We start from the raw sequence: 21,247 nt of genomic DNA, 5'->3' as shown, positions 1-21,247 counted from the left end.
ACTTTACTAACATTTTAAGTGTTCACAGAGTGAGAATTAATGGGCTGTGGACATCAATTTTTTTCAGAGACGTATTAATAGGACATCCAATAGTTTAAACAATTTTCACAAACGAACAATGTGGATATTCTTTTAGATTTAACTTTTTTCATTGCCAGAAGTACAGTCCAAGCATACAGAATAAAGAAAATAGAACTCTACTTTCATTATCAAATTATTTTGCAAGTAGAGTAAAACTTTACTAAATTAGACTTGCTTGAAGCTGGCAAGCTCTATAATTGGAATTATAGAATATAGTAATATTTCATTATTTTGAAGAAGGGCTAGGACTTATTCTATGATGAAAGGAAGTTTATGGTGTATATTAGTTCTGCACTGGGAACAGTTAGATTAAAAAAACCCCACATTTTTATGTCTTCTTCTATTCCCATGTTGGAAAACCCAATTGTCAGCCAGAGCTTGCTCTCCCTAGGAGCTTACCTCTTAGTCACTGCAGAGTTATCCCTAGACCCAGGCTATGGGTATGTAAACAAGAACGAATAGCACCCAAGGGTCTTATGCCCTAGTGTTTAACCTCACCCCTGTATCCCAGGTGAGGGAGATGTCATGTGATAATATGCATCAGGTTAGAGCCCTAGTATTTCTCTTTAGGCCTTCTTTAAGCTTTCCTTGTTCAGCCAAAGGGCTACAGTTTTCAGGGGAGAAAGGATGTGTTCTTTGTGAAATGGTCAGAGAAACCACACATCTTCCTTCAGCCAAAATGCAACTTACCCCTCTCTCCATCTGACTTCTGTTCCAAGAATTCTCCTCAAAGCCCTTTGGTAAATATGGCCTTTTTGCATACCCTGGCTTTTTGACAAGACTAATTTTCGAAGAACATTTGCCTGTATGGTCGGAATGGTACTAAATTTCTCAGAATTAACCACTGTGGCCTGCAACTGCAGCTGATCTTACCATACACAAGTTACTGAGCATTTAGATGCTGGTTATATCCTGTATGAGGTTAATAAAAATAATCAGTGGAAAAATTAATTTGACAAATGGTTATTTGGTCCATGTAGGCATTTTTTAGAGGTAAAATAATGTCAGACCTCCTATGTGACTGATTCTACACTCCTCCTCAGCCTCTGTCACTGAATTGACTGCTTGAGGAGAAGAACTCAATTTACATTTCCATTTAAAAGCTAAAAATATACACAAGTAAATGTAGATTGGATTTAATTCAATTCTGGAATGGGGGGCATACAGACATTTAATCATTGCAATTTTGAAATCCTAAGGCCTTGACTAGGTTTCTACCAGTTTTTACTAAAAGCATTAGTCATAACAAACAGATCATTTCCCAGAACATTTGATTTATTAAAATGGCCCCAAAGAATTTTGTCATGAGCTAATTCTTTATAAGGATTTCATATTTTCATGAAACATCCTCCAGATACCTATGTAACACTTAACTCAAGCCCCAACTTGCACCTGACTTAAGACTTTAAAGAAGTTCCATTTGGAACCTTAAGGCTGGTTAGTTTTACTTTTGGGTCATTCAGCACCTATTACCTTCAGTGTACTCCCCCTCCCTGCCCAAACATTAACATGCCCATCTTTCACCCTTGTAATCTACAGCCACAGCTCTAGGACCCCACTGATCTAAATTCTTTCATATTTTCATCTCTACCCTATTCAGCTCTGCCCTTCTCAACTCCTTCAAGAGTGCCTGCTCTCTTGTGAATAATTCTCTTATGTTTTATATAGACTGCCAGCCTTCTTCACTGGTAACCCAAGTCCTCTATTTGTCTGAGACACTTTTACCTTCACACTAATGCTTCCTTCTCTCACATTCATGTCATCCTTAGTTATTGCCCCAAATGGAAGCTAATATGTTTAATCTTCATTTCTGTGCTCCCCTCTCTGTACTGTTCATTACTTTCTTCTTCCACTGCTCTTTCCCCCGAATTTCCACTGTGTCTTCTAGATCTCTGGTTACGTGACACATGCCTAACTGGTAAATTTCTGTCATTTCCTCTTCACTGAGGGTTACACTAAAGCTTATGTTTCCTTATGGTCCCTGACCCATCTTACCCCTGAGGACACCACTTCTCCTTCAGTTACTTTTAGTAGAGGCAGCTCATCCTTCTGTATCTTACATACTTCAGGGCTACAAGGGGTCTCCTCACTCCCACATGGTTGTCTCCAGACTACTTTTCCCCCACCGTCATGAGTAAAACCCATTTTTTGGAGACTCATGACAGTCAAGAGACTCATGGCACTTGGTTTTACCACCTTCTATTCCTTCCCTCCCTGTTTGGTCATGGACTAGCCTCCCAGTCATTCCACCACATATGAAGACTTTGTCACTTGGATCACAGGCATTCTCTCCACCCTAAGTTCTTCCATCATCCAACACTCTGACCTCATTGTGATTCAACTTGAGGGACTTTTGTCTCTATTCCAGTGTAGTCACCCCACTGCCATGACCAGACTCTGGACATTATTATCATCCTGATCTGCTCAACTTCTGAAATCGTAACAGAAATACTCTACTTTCTGATTGCCTACTCTGTAGCTCTCCCTTTTATACTCCCACTACTGATCTTTCAGTTCTCTGTTATAATCATCTATAACTTTAACATCCACGTTGATGACCTTCCCAACACTATGACCTCATAATTTCTTAACCTCTTCAGCTCCAATAATCTTAACACTTCTATTAATAGTGCTTTTTATATTCTGCCTTCTACTAGTTGTATAAATATCGGTTCTCCCTACTACATTTTCCTCCTTGAGGGCAATGATCGTGTTTTGGTACCATTTTTGTATGGTGCCTTGCATAGTATATGCTCACCAGAAAGGTATTATAGTATTGTGTACTGATTAAAAGCACGGATTCTGGAGTCATGGTATAGAGGTATAGAGTTCAAACCCTAGTTTTGCAATCTACTAGCTGTATGACCATGAGGGGAAGTTAACCAACGTTTCTATGCCTCAGTTTCCATATATATATATAATGGGGATACTAACACTTTGTACCTCATGGATTATTGAAGTGATTAATTACTCTTAGAAGAATGTGCAGCACATAGCTAATAGAATATTTATTGTTAACAATTGCCTTCATAAAGGGCAAAGAAAAACATATTTTAATAGGAATTAGGTGCAATGCTGAAAGAAAAGAAAGAGCTCCCGGTATTAGGAATAATGATATGGAGACAGTCATTTAAAATACAAACTGAAAGCAAGTAAATTATTAAGCAAATTTTCATTTCCTTCTATTTGTACTTTCCACCGAGGAGGTGCCAATGTATTGATTATTGCTAGAGACTAATTTATTTAACCACGTGGTATCACTATCATTGCATGATAAAGAAGATCACGTAGGACTTCCCTGGTGGCACAGTGGTTAAGAATCTGGTTAAGACCACACACTATAAAATTCTTAGAGGAAAACAAAGGAAAACACTCTTTGACATAGACCACAGCAAGATCTTTTATGACCCACCTCCTAGAGTAATGGAAATAAAAACAAAAATAAACAAATGGCACTTAATTAAACTTAAAAGCTTTTGCACCACAAAGGAAACCACAAAAAAGACGAAAGACAATGCTCAGAATGGGATGAAATATTTGCAAATGAAACAAAGGACAAAGGATTAATCTCCAAAATATACAAACAGCTCGTGGAGCTCAACATCAAAAGACAAACAGTCCAATTAAAAAATGGGCGGGGGCTTCCCTGGTGGCGCAGTGGTTGAGAGTCCGCCTGCTGATGCAGGGGACACGGGTTTGTGCCCGGGTCCGGGAAGATCCCACATGCCGCGGAGCGGCTAGGCCCGTGAGCCATGGCCGCTGAGCCTGCGCGTCCGGAGCCTGTGCTCCGCAACGGGAGAGGCCACAACAGTGAGAGGCCTGCGTACCACAAAAAAAAAAAAAAAAAAAAAGGGCGGGGGAAAAAAAAGGGCAGAAGACCTAAACAGACATTTCACCAAGGAAGACATACAGATGGCTAAGAGGCACATGAAAGATGCCCAACATCACTAATTATTAGAGAAATGCAAATGAAAACTACAATGAGGTATCACCTCATGCCGGCTGGCATGTTCATTATGAAAAAATCTACAGTAAACAGTAAATGCTGGAAAGGGTGTGGTGAAAAGGGAACCCTCCTGCACTGTTGGTGGGAATGTAAACTGATACAGCCACTATGGAAAACAGTATGGAGGTTCCTTAAGAAACTAAAAATAGAACTACCATACGACCCAGCAATCCCACTACTGGGCATATACCCTGAGAAAACCATAAGTCAAAAAGAGTCATGTACCACAATGTTCCTTGCAGCACTATTTACAATAGCCAGGACATGGAACCAACATAAATGTCCATCGACAGATGAATGGATAAAGAAGATGTGGCACATATATACAATGCAATATTACTCAGCCATAAAAAGAAATGAAACTGAGTTATTTGTAGTGAGGTGGATGGACCTAGAGTCTGTCATACAGAGTGAAGTAAGTCAGAAAGAGAAAACGAATACTGTATGTTGACACATATATACGGAACCTAAAAAAAAATGGTACTGATGAACCTAGCTGCAGGGCAGGAATAAAGACATAGACATAGAGAATGGACTTGAGGACACGGGGTGGGGGAAGGGTAAGCTGGGACGAAGCGAGAGAGTGGCATGGACATACATACACTACCAAAAGTAAAATAAATAGCTAGTGGGAAGCAGCCACATAGCACAGGGAGATCAGCTCGGTGCTTTGAGATGACCTAGAGGGGTGGGATAGGGAGGATGGGAGGGAGGTTCAAGAGAGAGGGGATATGGGGACATATGTATGCATATGGCTGATTCACTTTGGTGTACAACAGAAACTAACACAGTATTGTAAAGCAATTATACTCCAATAAAGATCTATTAAAAAAAAAAAGAATCTGCCTGCCAATTCAGGGGACACTGGTTTGAGCCCTGGTCTGGGAAGATCCCACATGCCACAGAGCAACTAAGCCTGTGCACCACAACTACTGAGCCTGTGCTCTAGAGCCTGCAAGCCACAACTACTGAGCTCTCGTGCTGCAACTACTGAAGCCTACATACCTAGAGCCCGTGCTCTGTAACAAGAGAAGCCACCGCAATGAGAGGCTCGCGCACCGCAATGAAGAGTGGCCCCCCACTCATTGCAACTAGAGAAAGCCCACGCATAGCAACAAAGACCCAACACAGCCATAAATAAATAAATACAATAATTTTTTAAAAAGATCACATGATAATATATATTATTAAAAATTTAGATACAAATATGATATACATCTAAAAATCTAAAACGTTAGGTGGAGTAGGTTATTGCTTATTTGATGTGATAAGGGATGCTTTGAAATATGATTTCCCCCAATTTACTGTTCCACAGTTCTTTCAAAGGTCCTGAAATTATCATCAGTTAGAAATTGGGTTTGTTTGTCTAAGTCATGTTGTTTCCAAGTACAACAAATAAAGTTTCCCCTGGGATACTTTAACAAAGTAGCTCCTGCATATCTAACAATTACCTAAGTGAGTAGGATATAAGACTTGAGAGTTTAGATGGAAACAGATATAATTTATTTACATGAAGTCCTTGTTGTCTAGGGAAGGTAAGCCTGAGTGATGGAAGAGGGGTAGCTGGGGTAAGAGAACTTAGGAACCAAGGATTGCTGAAAATAGAGGGAGAGGGTACTTAAGAGGAACTATTCTATTTTATGCAATCCTATCCAGGCATTTCTCTGTCTGTACTTACACACACACACACACACACACACATCCGTGTGCACATTCTTTCCAAGTAGTTATCAATAATTTGGGGGGCAATCAATGTCCTGGCAGTAAATAATAACATAATAAATAAAAGATTAAAAGTTTAGAAGGAAGAGGACAAGAGGTAAGTAGAGAATATATATCAATGAACAATATATATCAATGAACAAAAATATTACAAAATATCCCTTGATTTTAAAAAAGTATTCCTAGATTTTAAAATGGAGAAAAGGGAGCTAATGTACTTTAATGAGCTCATAGTGAATTTACTCATTTTGTTTCTTTCTGGAAACCAGCATCCGGAGGTACTGTATCTTTGACTCCCTTATAAAAATATAAATTCTTATGCAGTTATGTATGTCTGTGCCTATATGGCGGGAGGTGGGGGCAGGGAGAGACAGACAGACAGACACTTGGGAATTTATTTGAGAGTATGAGAGAGAGGTACTAAAATCCTATTTTTGTAAGCCAGGTTACAGTAAGGGTTATGATGTTTTCATGGTTTTGTGAATTCCAAGCATAGCCGAGGTATTTTCCAGACCTAACATATTATATACTTGTTGGCATATCTCACGATCATACTAGTTTTAAAATAACTGTATCACTCTTTAACTTGTGGTGCAATGTGGCTGTCAAATATTTTGCTTATAAACCTGATAGGTTTTTCTATTTTATATCTGTCCCTACATTTATTATTCTTTACTATTCACTGTGGCACTTCATCTTGTTTTAATAAACAGTTTTTCTAGTTTGTCAAGATACTTTTAAATTTTGTTTGTGTCTTACAATTTGACACTCAACTTGGAGTCATATGTATAAGCAACAAAAATGTTTTCAATCCTTTTATCAAGGGCACCAATAAAATGATATCTAAAAAAAAAGAAAGAAAACCAAAACTCTCCCTTTTACCTATTGTTTATTTTTTTAACATCTTTATTGGAGTATAATTGCTTTACAATGGTGTGTTAGTTTCAGCTTGTTTCTGTATATCACTTTATTATTTCCCCTTAGCTGACAGTAAACTATTGGATTTCCCCTTTGGATCATATCCTACAATAGTGACTATAGCTGTATGTGTTTTTTTTTTTTTTTTTGCGGTACGCGGGCCTCTCACTGTTGTGGCCTCTCCCGTTGCGGAGCACAGGCTCCGGACGCACAGGCTCAGCGGCCATGGCTCACAGGCCTAGCCGCTCCGCGGCATGTGGGATCTTCCCGGACCAGGGCACAAACCCGTGTCCCCTGCATCGGCAGGCGGACTCTCAACCACTGCGCCACCAGGAAAGCCCTATAGCTGTATCTTATATCTATCTACACATATACATACATAAGTATATGTATATATATATATGTATTTATATTATAGCTTGCCAGTAAGAATAACATGATTCAAAAGTCTTACTGAAGTCCTGAAACTTGATAAGGAGTATCTCCCAGAAACTTCTATCAAACAACACACTTAATGGTGGAACAGTGGGAGCATTTTGGTAGTAAAGTCAGGAACACGTCAAACGTGTATATATTATGACTATTAGAACCCTAGACAATAGAATAAGACCACTGGAAAGAATGAAGAGGTACAGTTAATATAAAAGATGAGGTAACGCTTTGTAGAGAAAATGGTCATTTATCCTGAAAAGTCAAGAGCCAACTATTAAAATGAAATAGGAGTTCAACAAGGCAGTCACATGCAAGAGCAACATCAATAGTGATGCAAGGTCATATCATTAACTTCCTTAGGTATCAGCAATAATTATGTTCATTGAAGTATTGTCTGTAAAAGAGCAGAGTTGAAAACAACCCAAATGTCCATTAGTAGGGGAGTGGTTGAATAAGTTATGAGTGTGTTCACACTATGAAATATTATGCAGTAGTTAAAAATGGATTAGATCTAAATATAAATTTATTAGTATGGAAATAACTCCAATTCCTACTATAGAGTGACAAAAGCAGGCTACAGAATAACTTCGTTAATGTGAAAAATAAAACACAGGTTGACTTTGCAGTTTCTACAGGTATACATATGTAAAAATTAATAGAAAAAGCCTGAAAGGTTACCTACTGAATGAATAACAATAGTTATCTCTTGGGAGAGGCCTGAGATTGGGGGCAATAGTCAAGGGGGACTTTATATCTTGTGTTGTTTTTTAAAGGAGAAAGTATTACTTGTATAGGTAAAAATAAAAACAATTTTAAAGTACAATAGTTTGCTGAATTCACCTAATCAACTTCACTTAAACTTGTATACCTTTTCATATATAAAAGGGAATTGCTTTCAAGTTTCTTAAACTTTCATTCATTTAACAACTAGTGAAGACTATGCACTACAATGGATGACATGGTCTCTGCCCTCCTGGAACCTACAATCAAGTGGGAAAGACAGAAAATAAGCAAATGAGAAAATCATTACACATTATAAGAAAATCATTACAATAATCATCTTAAGATAATATGCAAATAAGAAAATCATTACACATTATAAGAGATTTCAACAGAAATGAGCACCAGGTTTTGATTGGAATTAATGCGGTAGGGGGGGAGTTCTTCAAAGTGACATTTAAACTGGGATTTGGAGAACCTGTTACATGTGGTAGTGATGATAGTGATGGGGAGAAAAACAAGCACAAAGGGCCTCAGAGAAAAATCTTCGTGGGTTGGAGAAAATATCTGAAGGTCAGAGTGGTTAGGCATTGGTAGGGCAGGGGTGGCACTGTTAGGTTGGAAAGGTAGGCAGAGGCCAGATGATGCAAGTCCTTTTCAGCATGGCAAAGTTTAGACTTTATTTGAAGAACAATGAAAAGTCACTGGGGGGTTTTGAGAAGAAGAGCAATGTGATCCAACCTCGATTTTTAGAGGATCGCTCCAGCTGCCATGTCGAGAAAGTAGTGACATGGTTACATTTTTGGAGGAAGCATTATGTGAAAACATGAAAGAGAAATGACTTCGGTAGAGGGAACAGCAAGTGCAAAAGCTAGCTCTTTTGGTTTAGAAACAGGAAGAAGACCAGAGTGGCTGAGGCATAGTCATGTGGGAGAGAGGGGTGTGGAATCAGGTCTCATCACACACGGCTTTGTAGGACATGGCATGAAGCCTGGATTTTATTCTAATTGGGACTGAATTCCATTTTCTACGGGATCACTCTGGCTGCTGGGTGGAAGACAAGACTCTGTAGGGGGGCGAGAATAAGAGGGAGACCTGCTGGGAGGTTACTGCAATAGTCCAGGTGAGACAGGATATTGGCCTGGACTTGGATGGATGCAGCAGAGGTGGGAAAAGGGATGGATTTCAGAAATGTTTGGAGGTTGAATCAACAGGACTTGATCTTTAATGAGATGTGGGAGTGTGAAGAAGAGGGCGGTTTCAAGTATTTTCAAGCTCAAGTCAGGGAAGGGTTTAGTGGGATTGAGGGACTGAAAGGAGCCCAGTGTGGCTGGAGCTCAGTGTAGGGGGCAGGAGGCGTGCAGGGAGGTGAGAGGAGATGAGGTCAGAGTGGTGGGCATGAGCCAGGTAATTCATGGCTGGGTGAGGACATGGAAATGAGTCTGAATGTACTCTAAGTGCAGTGGGAAGCTACTGAAGAGTTTTAAACAAGGTGTGGTTTGGTTTTATTCTAAAAAGCCACTTTGGCTTCAGTGTGGGTAGTGGGCTTAGAGGGGGACAAGAGAAGCAGGGAGATGAGTTAGGAAGTTATTGCAGAGTTCTGAGGATGAAGTCTTGGAGATGGTGCTGGGCAGATCTGAGATTCATTTGAAGTGGAACTGATTAGTTTTCTTGAATTAAACTCATGTATATATCAGAGTCTAAGCCTTATTGAAGTTTTTATTATCTTCTCACTTCATTTATATACTATGTTTCTATTTCCCCTCTCAGTTCTAGAAAAATTTTTTTTCTAAAACATGTGAGTTTGCTACTCTGATTAAACCCTTCCTTTCCATGTACTTAATTGCTGGGGAATTGGTGAGTTTGGGGGATTCTGAAATGCTGCAGACCTCACCCTGTAATACACTTCGCTGAACACAGTCATAATGATAAAAACGTTAAGAAACATTTTATTCCTCTTAGATTACTGATTTTGCTGAAATAAACTACAGTACATTAAAATCTAATCCTTAGGGCAATTAACCTATTAATAGCATATTTAACTTTCAAAACCTGTTCTGTCAGCAAGCAAGTACTTAACATAGTCTGAATTTTCTGCTTTAATAACTGAGGAGTCCTGCCTTTTCTTGTACACCTGGGACAACTGGATGGATGAACGTCTCTGGAGCATTTGGAAAGGGTTGTTAAGAAGTTACATAATTACTTAAGGATACCATAAGCATATCTTTCTATTTCCAACTGCATCAAAATACAAATCAAAACACACTTCAAACTGGGAAACTTAGAATTAAAGGTTTACCTCCAAGTACTAGGTTAGACACCATTCCTCCTCGGTGGGAGCACTTCTCAGACTGAAGTTGTCCCCTTCAGAAAACGGATACTGCTAGTAGGGGGGCTATGAATGGATTGGGCCCAGGAGTAAAGACATTCTGTATGCACATCATGAAACCATGAGAAGCAAGGAGTGCAGAAGCATCCCTTAGGCTTGCTGGGGACCTTGAAGGCAGGCTATAGGGGATGGGGAAGCACTGATACATAAAATGGGAGGAGATAATGTATTTGCACAGCAGTAAAGACATAGGCGTAGTATACTGTTGTTGAGAAAGAGGAAAGCAGCCCTTGATATCTGGGACCTGGCCTGGCACTACCAATCAGGCTTTGGTGTTTTCTTGTTGAACATAAATAATTTCACAGAGCATCAACGGTAGAGGTCATTCTGTGCCATGATAGATCAAGACAAAAACAAGACCATCCTGTAATCATGTCTGAACACAGTCAAAATATGAACAGCATCCAAGTCACAAAAATGACCAAACATCTCCCATCCTGGCTAACATGAGTGACTGTTGCTTATTTACTAATTATAGCTGTAGCTTCAGGTTAGTCTTCCCCACTTACAAATAAGGTTTATTTAGAAATCCAATCACAGAATTACCCCCTACTTTCTGACAGTATCCAAATCCAGAATAAAGCCAGCTAGAGTGACCTACTCAGCCTGGTTTTCCCAGGAATTTCCTGGTTTTAGCACTGAAAGTCCCAAGTTCGAGGAAATCCCTGTCTCAGGCAAACTGGGCTGGCTGGTCAATGGCCTGCTTCCTTAAACCCTCCCCCAAATCAACTGAAGCAAGCCCAAATCCTATAAATCCTTTCTTAAGCCCTCTTATTGAGATACCCCATCGCTTCCTGTGGTGTGCATTCTCCCTTTGCTGCAGTAAGTAATAAACCCAACTTTTTCAACTACAGGTCTGTTCCTAGGAGCCTTTGGTTGGAGGGCATTGACATCAGTAAGACATAAAGAGGCACAGCATTGTGGAAAGGCTAGGAAGGCCTAGCATGGAAAATGGGATGGAAGGAATGAAGAGATAGTGGCAACCAAGGAAGTGAAGGGGGTCCACAGCCCTGAGGGGGGCTAGAGTGTGTTTTTCTGAAAAGGTGGTTTTTAGGGGTGATAAAAGATAAGGTGATAGAACACTCAAAGATTGGTTCAAGATGGCGGAGTAGAAGGACATGCGCTCACTCCCTCTTGCGAGAGCACCGGAATCACAACTAACTGCTGAACAATCATCGACAGGAAGACACTGGAACTCACCAAAAAAGATACCCCACAGCCAAAGACAAAGGAGAAGCCACAGTGAGATGGTAGGAGGGGCGCAATCACAATAAAATCAAGTCCCATAACTGCTGGGTGGGTGACTCACAAACTGGAGAACAATTATACCACAAAGTCCACCCACTGGAGTGAAGGTCCTGAGCCCCATGTCAGGCTTCCCAACCTGGAGGTCAGGCAATGGGAGGAGGAATTCCTAGAGAATCAGACTTTGAAGCCTAGTGGGATTTGATTGCAAGACTTTTTGACAGGACTGGGGGAAACAGAGACTCCATTCTTGGAGGGCACACACAAAGTAGTGTGCGCATCAGGATCCAGGGGAAGGAGCAGTGACCCCATAGGAGACTGAACCAAACCTACTACAAGTGTTGGAGGGTCTCCTGCAAAAGATGGGTGTGGCTGTGGCTCACCCTGGGGACAAGGACACTGGCAGCAGAAGTTCTGAGAAGTACTCCTTGGCATGAGCCTTCCCAGAGTCCACCATTAGCTCCACCAAAGAGCCAGGTAGGCTCCAGTGCTGGGTCGTCTCAGGCCAAACAACCAACAGGGAGGGAACCCAGCCCCATCCATCAGCAGACAAGAGGATTAAAGTTTTGCTGAGCTCTGCCCACAAAAGCAACAGTCAGCTCTACCCACCACCAGTCCCTCCCATCAGGAAATTTACCCAACCTTCTTAGATAGCCTCATCCACCAGAGGGCAGACAGCAGAAGCAAGAAGAACTACAGTTCTGCAGCCTGTGGAAGGAAAACCACATTCACAGAAAGAGAGACGAAATGAAAAGGCAGAGGACTTTATACCAGATGAAGAAACAAGATAAAACCCCAGAAAAACAACTAAATGAAGTGGAGATAGGCAACCTTCCAGAAAAATAATTCAGAATAATGATAGTGAAGATGATCCAGGACCTCAGAAAAAGAATGGAGGTAAAGATCGAGAATATGCAAGAAATGTTGAACAAAGACTTACAAGAATTAAAGAACAAACACCTAGAAGAATCAAAGAACAAACAAACAGAGATGAACAATACAATAACTGAAATGAAAAATACACTGGAAGGAGTCAATAGCAGAATAACTGAGGCAGAAGAACGGATAAGTGACCTGGAAGACAGAGTGGTGGAATTCACTGCCGTGGAACAGAATAAAGAAAAAAGAATGAAAAGAAATGAAGACAGCCTAAGAGACCTCTGGGACAACATTAAACACAACAACATTTGCATTATAGAAGGAGAAGAGAGAGATAAAGGATGTGATAAAATATTTGAAGAGGTTATAGACAAAAACTTCCCTAACATGGGAAAGGAAATAGCCACCCAAGTCCAGGAAGTGCAGAGAGTCCCAGGCAGGATAAACTCAAGGAGAAACACGCTGAGACACATAGTAATCAAATTGACAAAAATTAAAGACAACGAAAAGTTACTGAAAGCAACAAGGGAAAAACAACAAATAACATACAGGAGAACTCCCATAAGGGTAACAGCTGATTTCTCAGCAGAAACTCTACAAGCCACAAGGGAGTGGCATTTTTTATTTAAAGTGATGAAAGGGAAGAACCTACAACCAAGATTACTCTACCCGGCAAGGATCTCATTCAGACTCAATGGAGAAATCCAAAGGTTTATGGACAAGCAAAAGCTAACAGAATTCAGCACCACCAAACCAGCTCTATGATAAATGCTAAAGGAACTTCTCTAAGTGGGAAACACAATAGAAGAAAAGGACCTACAAAAACAAACCCATAACAATTAACAAAATGGTCATAGGAACATACATATCAATAATTACCTTGAACGTGAATGGATTAAATGCTCCAACCAAAAGACACAGGCTCGCTGAATGGATACCAGAACAAGACCCATATATATGCTGTCTACAAGAGACCCACTTCAGACCTAGGGACATATACAGACTGAAAGTGAGGGGATGGAAAAAGATATTCCATGCAAACGGAAATCAAAAGAAAGCTGGAGTAGCAATTCTCATATCAGACAAAATAGACTTTAAAATAAAGACTATTAGAAGAGACAAAGAAGGACACTACATAATGATCAAGGGATCAATCCAAGAAGAAGACATAACAATTGTAAATATTTATGCACCCAATATAGGAGCACCTCAATACATAAGGCAAATGTTAAGAGCCATCAAAGGGGAAATCGACAGTAACACAATAATAGGGGACTTTAACACCCCACTTTCACCAATGGACAGTTCATCCAGACAGAAAATTAATAAGGAAAAGCAAGCTTTAGATGACACAGTAAACCAGAGAGATTTAACTGATATTTTTAGGATATTCCATCTGAAAAGAGCAGATTACACTTTCTTCTCAAGTGCACACAGAACATGCTCCAGGATAGATCACATCTTGTGTCACAAATCAAGCCTTGGTAAATTTAAGAAAATTGAAATCATATCAAGCATCTTTTCTGACCACAACGCTATGAGATTAGAAATCAATTACAGGGAAAAAAACGTAAAAAACACAAACATATGGATGGTAAACAATCCGTTACTAAATAAACAGGAGATCACTGAAGAAATCAGAGAGGAAATCAAAAAATACCTGGAGACAAATGACAATGAAAACATGATGATCCAAAACCTATGGGATGCAGGAAAAGCAGTTCTAAGAGGGAAGTTAATAGCAACACAATCCTACCTCAAGAAACAAGAAAAATCTCAAATAAACAATCTAACCTTACACCTAAAGGAACTAGAGAAAGAACAAACAAAACCCAAAGTTAGTAGAAGGAAAGAAATCATAAAGATCAGAGCAGAAATAAATGTAATAGAAACAAAGAAAACAATAGCAAAGATCAATAAAACTAAAGCTGGCTCTTTGAGAAGATAAAGAAAATTGATAAACCTTTAGCCAGACTCATCAAGAAAAAGAGGGAGAGGACTCAAATCAATAAAATTAGAAATGAAAAAGGAGAAGTTACAATGGACACTGCAGAAATACAAAGCATCATAGGAGACTACTACAAGCAACTCTATGCCAATAAAATGGACAACCTGGAAGAAATGGACAAATTCTTAGAAAGTTATAACCTTCCAAGACTGAACCAGGAAGAAACAGAAAATATAAACAGACCAATCACAAGTAATGAAATTGAAACTGTGACTAAAAATCTTCCAACAAACAAAAGTCCAGGACCAGATGGCTTCACAGCTGAATTCTATCAAACCTTTAGAGAAGAGCTAACATCCATCCTTCTCAAACTCTTCCAAAAAATTTCAGAGGAAGGAACACTCCCAAACTCATTCTATGAGGCCACCGTCACCCTGATAACAAAACCAAACAAAGATACTACAAAAAAAGAAAATTACAAACCAATATCACTGATGAACATAGATGCAAAAATCCTCAACAAAATACTACCAAACAGAATCCAACAGCACATTAAAAGGATCATACACCATGACCAAGTGGGATTTATCCCAGAGATGCAAGGATTCTTCAATATACTCAAATCAATCAATGTGATACACTGTATTAACAAATTGAAGAATAAAAACCATATGATCATTTCAATAGATGCAGAAAAAGCTTTTGACCAAATTCAACACCGATTTATGATAAAAACTCTCCAGAAAGTGGGCATGGACGGAACCTACCTCAACATAATAAAGACCATATACAACAAGCCCACAGCAAACATCATTCTCAATGGTGAAAAACTGAAAGCATTTCCTCTAAGATCAGGAACAAGACAAGGATGTCTACTCTCGCCACTATTATTCAACATAGTTTTGGAAGTCCTAGCCAGGGCAATCAGAGAAGACAAAGAAATAAAAGGAATACAAATGGGAAAAGAAGAAGTAAAACTGTCACTGTTTGCAGATGACATGATACTATATACAGAGAATCCTAAAGATGGAACCAGAAAATTACTAGAGCTAATCAATGAACTTGGTAAAGTTGCAGGATACAAAACTAATGCACAGAAATCTCTTGCATTCCTCCTATACACTAACGAAAGACCAGAAAGAGAAATTAAGGAAATAATTCCTTTCACCATTGCGACAAAAAGAATAAAATACCTAGGAATAAACCTACCTAAGGAGGTAAAAGACCTGTATTCAGAAAACTATAAGACACTGATGAAAGAAATCAAAGATGACAAAGACAGATGGAGAGGTATACCATGTTCTTGGATTGGAAGAATCAATATTGTTAAAATGACTATACTACCCAAAGCAATCTACACATTCAATGCAATCCCTATCAAAGTACCACTGCCATTTTTTACAGAACTAGAACAAAAAACCTTAAAATTTGTATGGAAACACAAAAGACCCCCAATAGCCAAAGCAGTCTTGAGGGAAAAAAACGGAGCTGGAGGAATCAGACTCTCTGACTTCACACTATACTACAAAGCTACAGTAATCAAGACAGTATGGTACTGGCACAAAAACGGAAATGGAGATCAATGGAACAGGATAGAAAGCCCAGAGATAAACCCACACACCTATGGTCAACTAATCTATGACAAAGGAGGCAAGGATATACAATGGAGAAAAGACAGTCTCTTCAATAAGTGGTGCTAGGAAAACTGGACAGCTACATGTAAAAGAATGAAATTAGAACACCATAAACAAAAATAAACTCAAAATGGATTAGAGACCTAAATGTAAGACCAGACATTTTAAAACTCTTAGAAGAAAACATAGGAAGAACACTCTTTGACATAAATCACAGCAAGATATTTTTTGATCCACCTCCTAGAGTAATGGAAAGAAAAACAAAAATAAACAAATGGTACCTAATGAAACTTACAAGGTTTTGCAAAGCAAAGGAAACTACAAACAAGACAAAAAGACAACCCTCAGAATGTGAGAAAATATTTGCAAACGAATCAATGGACAAAGGATTAATCTTGAAAATATATAAACAGCTCATGCAATTCAATGTTAAAAAAACAAACAACCCAATACAAAAATGGGCAGAAGACCTAAATAGACATTTCTCCAAAGAAGACATACAGTTGGCCCAGAAGCACATGAAAAGCTGCTCAACATCACTAATTATTAGAGAAATGCAAATCAAAACTACAATGAGGTATCACCTCACACCAGTTAGAATGGGCATCATCAGAAAATCTACAAACAACAAATGCTGGAGTGGGTGTGGAGAAACGGGAACCCTCTTGCACTTTTGGTGGGAATGTAAATTGATACAGCCACTATGGAGAACAGTATGGAGGTTCCTTAAAAAACTAAAAATAGAATTACCATATGACCCAGCAATCCCACTGCTGGGCATATACCCTGAAAAAGCCATAATTCAAAAAGAGTCATGTACCACAATGTTCATTGCAGCTCTTTTTACAATAGCCAGGTAATGGAAGCAACCTAAATGCCCATTGACAGACGAATGGGTAAAGAAGATGTGCTACATATGTACAATGGAATATTACTCAGCCATAAAAAGGAACAATATTGAGTCATTTGTAGAGATGTGGATGGATCTAGAGACTGTCATACAGAGTGAAGTAAGTCAGAAAGAGAAAAGCAAATATCATATATTAACGCATATATGTGGAACCTAGAAAAATGGTACAGATGAACTGGTTTGTAGGGCAGAAATAGAGACACAGATGTAGTGAACTAACGTATGGACACCAAGGGGGGAATTTGGCGGGGGGTGGTGGTGGTGGGATGAATTGGGAGATTGGGGTTGACATATATACACTAATATGTATAAAATAGATAACTAATAAAAAATAGATAATGTGATAGATGGTAAAGCCTTGAGCTTTTGGAGGAGGAGGAGGAGGAGTTGTTGCCCTACCCTCTGTGCCTAAACAAAACCCTAATGAAAGACAGCAAAAACAAACACAATTTTGGCTTATGTTATAAAATAATGACTCAATCTTTAATGGTCTAGGGGCTGATCATAGAGTTTTCGTATCCACACTCCCTTCCCTATGTTTGTCAACTGCATCATATAATAGTATCTATATAAGAGAAATTTCTGGGAAGGAAGAACTCCAATGACACACTAGTTGACAGGTTTTATAACGGCAAAACACTAAACTTACAATTTTAATTCTTTGGGGTTGAGATCGTTTAACGTTAAAGCTCAACATTCATTAAATAAAGACCCTAAAACAGTGCCTGACATATATTAAATGGCAATAAATATTAACTATTACAGTTACTATGATTATGCTATTTTTTCAAATGTGCTTATTTTAAAACATGCAATGCCGTAGCTTTAAAAAATGTTTTTGATCACATATCCTTGATTATATTGGAAGTATATATTCAATGATAAATGTAACTGCTTTGTTTCTTAAATTCTGCTCAGAGACATATACTCAAATGACTGTGCATGCCTTTTGGAGAGATTTACTGTTTTGGTCAGTCTTTTAAATTCAGTGGCTGAGCACCTACTTTCCAGTAGTTGGCCCTTATTGCATGATGCAAAGCAAGTTTGGAAAACATGACTACTATTTAGTTTGATACTGTTTATACTTTTAAAAAAGCAGAAGATTTATAAAACAGAAACAGACTCACAGACATAGAAAACAAACTTATGTTTACCAAAGGAGAAAGGTGGGGAGGGATAATAAATCAGGAATTTTGGGGTAACATATATACACTACTATATATAAAATAAACAACAAGGACCTACTGCATAGCACAGGGAACTATACTCAATATTTTATATAACCTATATGGGAAAATAATCTGAAAAAGAATATATATATATATATATATAAAATTGAATCACTTTGCTGTACACCTGAGACTAACACAACATTGTAAATCAACTATACTTCAATTTTAAAAAAAGAAAGAAAATTATCCTAAAGAAAGCAGGGGAGTGAACAGCAGAATGTGGCTATGCATGTAAAAGGAAACCTAGAATACTCAGAATCTCTAAGTTGAAACATAGAGCAAGTAGGTTCCTTAGAAAAGGTTTAATTTCTAATCTTCAACAGAAAGCCACCTCATTTTATTTCTACAAAAATAAAATTCACTCGTAAAATTATAGGTACATGCAGATAATGTTTATGAAGTGCTCTTAACTTCAAAAGAAAAAAATGTGAATGCCTGGGTTCTCCAAATGTCCAGGATATGTTACAAAAGGTAGCAAGTAGAGCTTTGTACATTTACAATAATTTTGTACTGTTAAAGACCATGTTACCTAGTTTTTGATACCCAGAGAAACAAGCAGCTTGTTTTTCAAAGATTAGTACTAAATTGCCATACTGTAGGTACACAACCTGGATGTTCCACTCTACTACTCTTAACACAAATTTGTTTCTTTCTTACAGTTCTGAAATCTGGTTGATTTAATTTACATTAATCTTCTCAGAGGCCAAACTTGGTGGTAAGAATACCAATTATCCTGGTATTGTGTTCGACCAGATCTTACCCTGTTTGAAATTACCATTTTTCTCCTTTGGCCAAGTCTGGGGTCAAAAAACCTTTACCCACCTACAGTATAGAAAACTTGTTTCAGAAGTCTACTTCTTCATTAGTTTAAAACCATTTATTTGGAAAGTGGCATTTTTTACAAAATGAAAACAGTAATTCTAAGAAGTACATTCCTTCACAAAATTAATACATTTGATAATTATATTTACTTAAGAAGTCATAAGTAAACATTTTTAAGGGAAATCTTTACTTTTGGTGTGAATTACAGAGGTATCCAATTTCAGCCTTACCGTTTTCAATGTATAATGTTTCTTACAGAGTAGTTTTAGGTATATTAGTCCCACAGACATTAAAATATCACATGCACACAGCAGAGAGTTGAATTCTCATTTCTGTAAGCATTTTTCACACTTACAATATGCTACTGTTTAATCATAATAATGAATCAGTTTTGCAGTTACTGCACACTTGAATACATACAACCCTGAATCAAACTGAAAAGTACAAATTAAGAATGAAATTTAAATATTTATATTTTCTTGAATGGTTACAGGTAAAGGCACATTTATTAAAAAGCAATTCTGTAATACACACTGAGAAAACTAGTAGAGCTAAGAACATCGTGAAAGAAAACAGGAACCACTTCATGAATTGCTTTTGACCTTGAAACAAATTAATTGCCAATATTAAATAATAGTGAAGTAATTCAGAGTAGTGCCAGGCAAGAAAATTTAAAATACACTTGTTTTACAACCTCATTGCCAGACCCTGAGTCATTGTAGATGGAAATACCATGTTAAGATAAACAAAGACATTCACCCTCTTTGGGAATCAGTTCTTACTTACCGAAATTTGCCATCTGTATCGTCTGGTTGCCAGTGTCTGGAGCATTGTAAATCACAACAGCATCAGCATTTCTTCTGCCTGCTGCTTGAATTTTTTCTGAAAATGTACAATTACCTCTTTCTATCAGTGCAATCCAGGGCTTCTTAGTATTAGTAAACTCAGTGTTGTAGTCACAAGCTAGGTAGTTACTGCCCTTAGGGATGGCCACCACCCCCATAGCATTAGCCACCGGTGAGGCTAATCCATAAACACCACATTCACATGTCTCTGTTGAAGTGTAGTTGCTGGTTTCATTGTAATAAGCCACAGTCACACGGGCATTCATTGAAAAAGGTGCTGTGATTCTAAATAAAAAGGTAAAAATTACCAGCAGCTGAAAACAACTGGACTTATTCTCCTGGTTCATTGCTCATTCATTTGAGAATAAAATTTAAGATGTCTGCTGATATTTCCAACTATCAGTCATCATTTGTCCACTCAGGTCCCCACTAAGCAGAAGTTTGAAATTTCAGCTGCAAGTAGGTAACTGATCTCACCTCTAGCAACGTAAGCTCTGAATACATCAGCTCTATTTCACTTTACTTAGCTACATTCCGTTTTGCCTGCCCCTCCTCCAACTGTACACACATGTAACCCTTAACCAGGATTACCTTAGAAATAAATAACACCATCAACTTTATTCTACATGTCAACTTATCAGGATTGGATGACTTCCTTCACTGACATTTTTTTCTTCTTACTGTTCCAGCTAAAGAACTTTCATAAACATGGAGTGGATTGGAATGAGGAACTGGACTCTTGGGATTACCATGTGACAAAATGAAAGTCACCTCTCTCAGATCATCTAAAACACCAAACTGGTTTTCCAAGCCCTGCTGAAACAATGCTATCAACCAGTTCAGCCGGAAGTAAGTTAAGATCCATCATTTTAATTGCTACGGCATTGGTAGAATTGATTTCACAGCCTTTTTTTCTCTTATTTCTTTGTGGAATTTTTCTTAACAGGCTCCCCAAGGAACATCTTATGCTACCTTTGTTTATTCATTGAAAAGGAAACATATTCGTCGTTAGAGATCCTTTCAAGTACAAGGCCTTGCCCATGGTGGGCACTCAAATATCTGTTGATGCATTCCATTAATTTTTATGTCCCATGTGTTATACTCTAACAAAAGACTGTTCAAGGTTTATCTTTTAACATTTAAAAATTTTAATTCTAGTTCTTTCAAATGTATAGACAGCTTTAGTTATTTCATCGCTTCCTTTACTGTAAGCTCTGGTTTTTTTTGCATTTTTTATATATTCTTTTTTAACATCTTTATTGGAGTATAATTGCTTTACAATGGTGTGTTAGTTTCTGCTTTATAACAAAGTGAATCAGGGGCTAGTGAAGGAGTAGATGAATGGACAACAAGACAAACAGAGATATCAGGAGTCTGACTAGGCCAAGAGTCAGCAAACTACACAAATAGGCAACAGGCTGTCAGAGAAGCAGAAAGACACCAGGTCAAAAGGAAGGCAGACAC

General features: G+C 38.3%; 1 protein-coding gene across 1 annotated transcript in view; it reads right to left on the bottom strand.

Annotated features, from left to right (window-relative positions):
• Nucleotides 1-20,130, bottom strand: part of RNF128 (ring finger protein 128) — a gene marked incomplete at its 5' end in the record, with an annotated part of 98,280 nt that extends 78,150 nt beyond the window's left edge. The window contains one exon of the mRNA XM_082681841.1: nt 19,725-20,130. Within this exon, the coding sequence (XP_082537967.1) occupies nt 19,725-20,130 (406 nt within the window). The remainder of the gene's footprint in view (nt 1-19,724) is intronic.
• Nucleotides 20,131-21,247: the final 1,117 nt, after the last annotated feature.

This window comes from Grampus griseus (assembly GCF_964374135.1).
Source record: "Grampus griseus genome assembly, chromosome: X".
In the NCBI taxonomy this organism is placed as follows: Eukaryota; Metazoa; Chordata; class Mammalia; order Artiodactyla; family Delphinidae; genus Grampus; species Grampus griseus.
The sequence above is the reverse complement of the archived record's forward strand: the minus strand, read 5'-3'. Positions and strand labels throughout refer to the sequence as shown.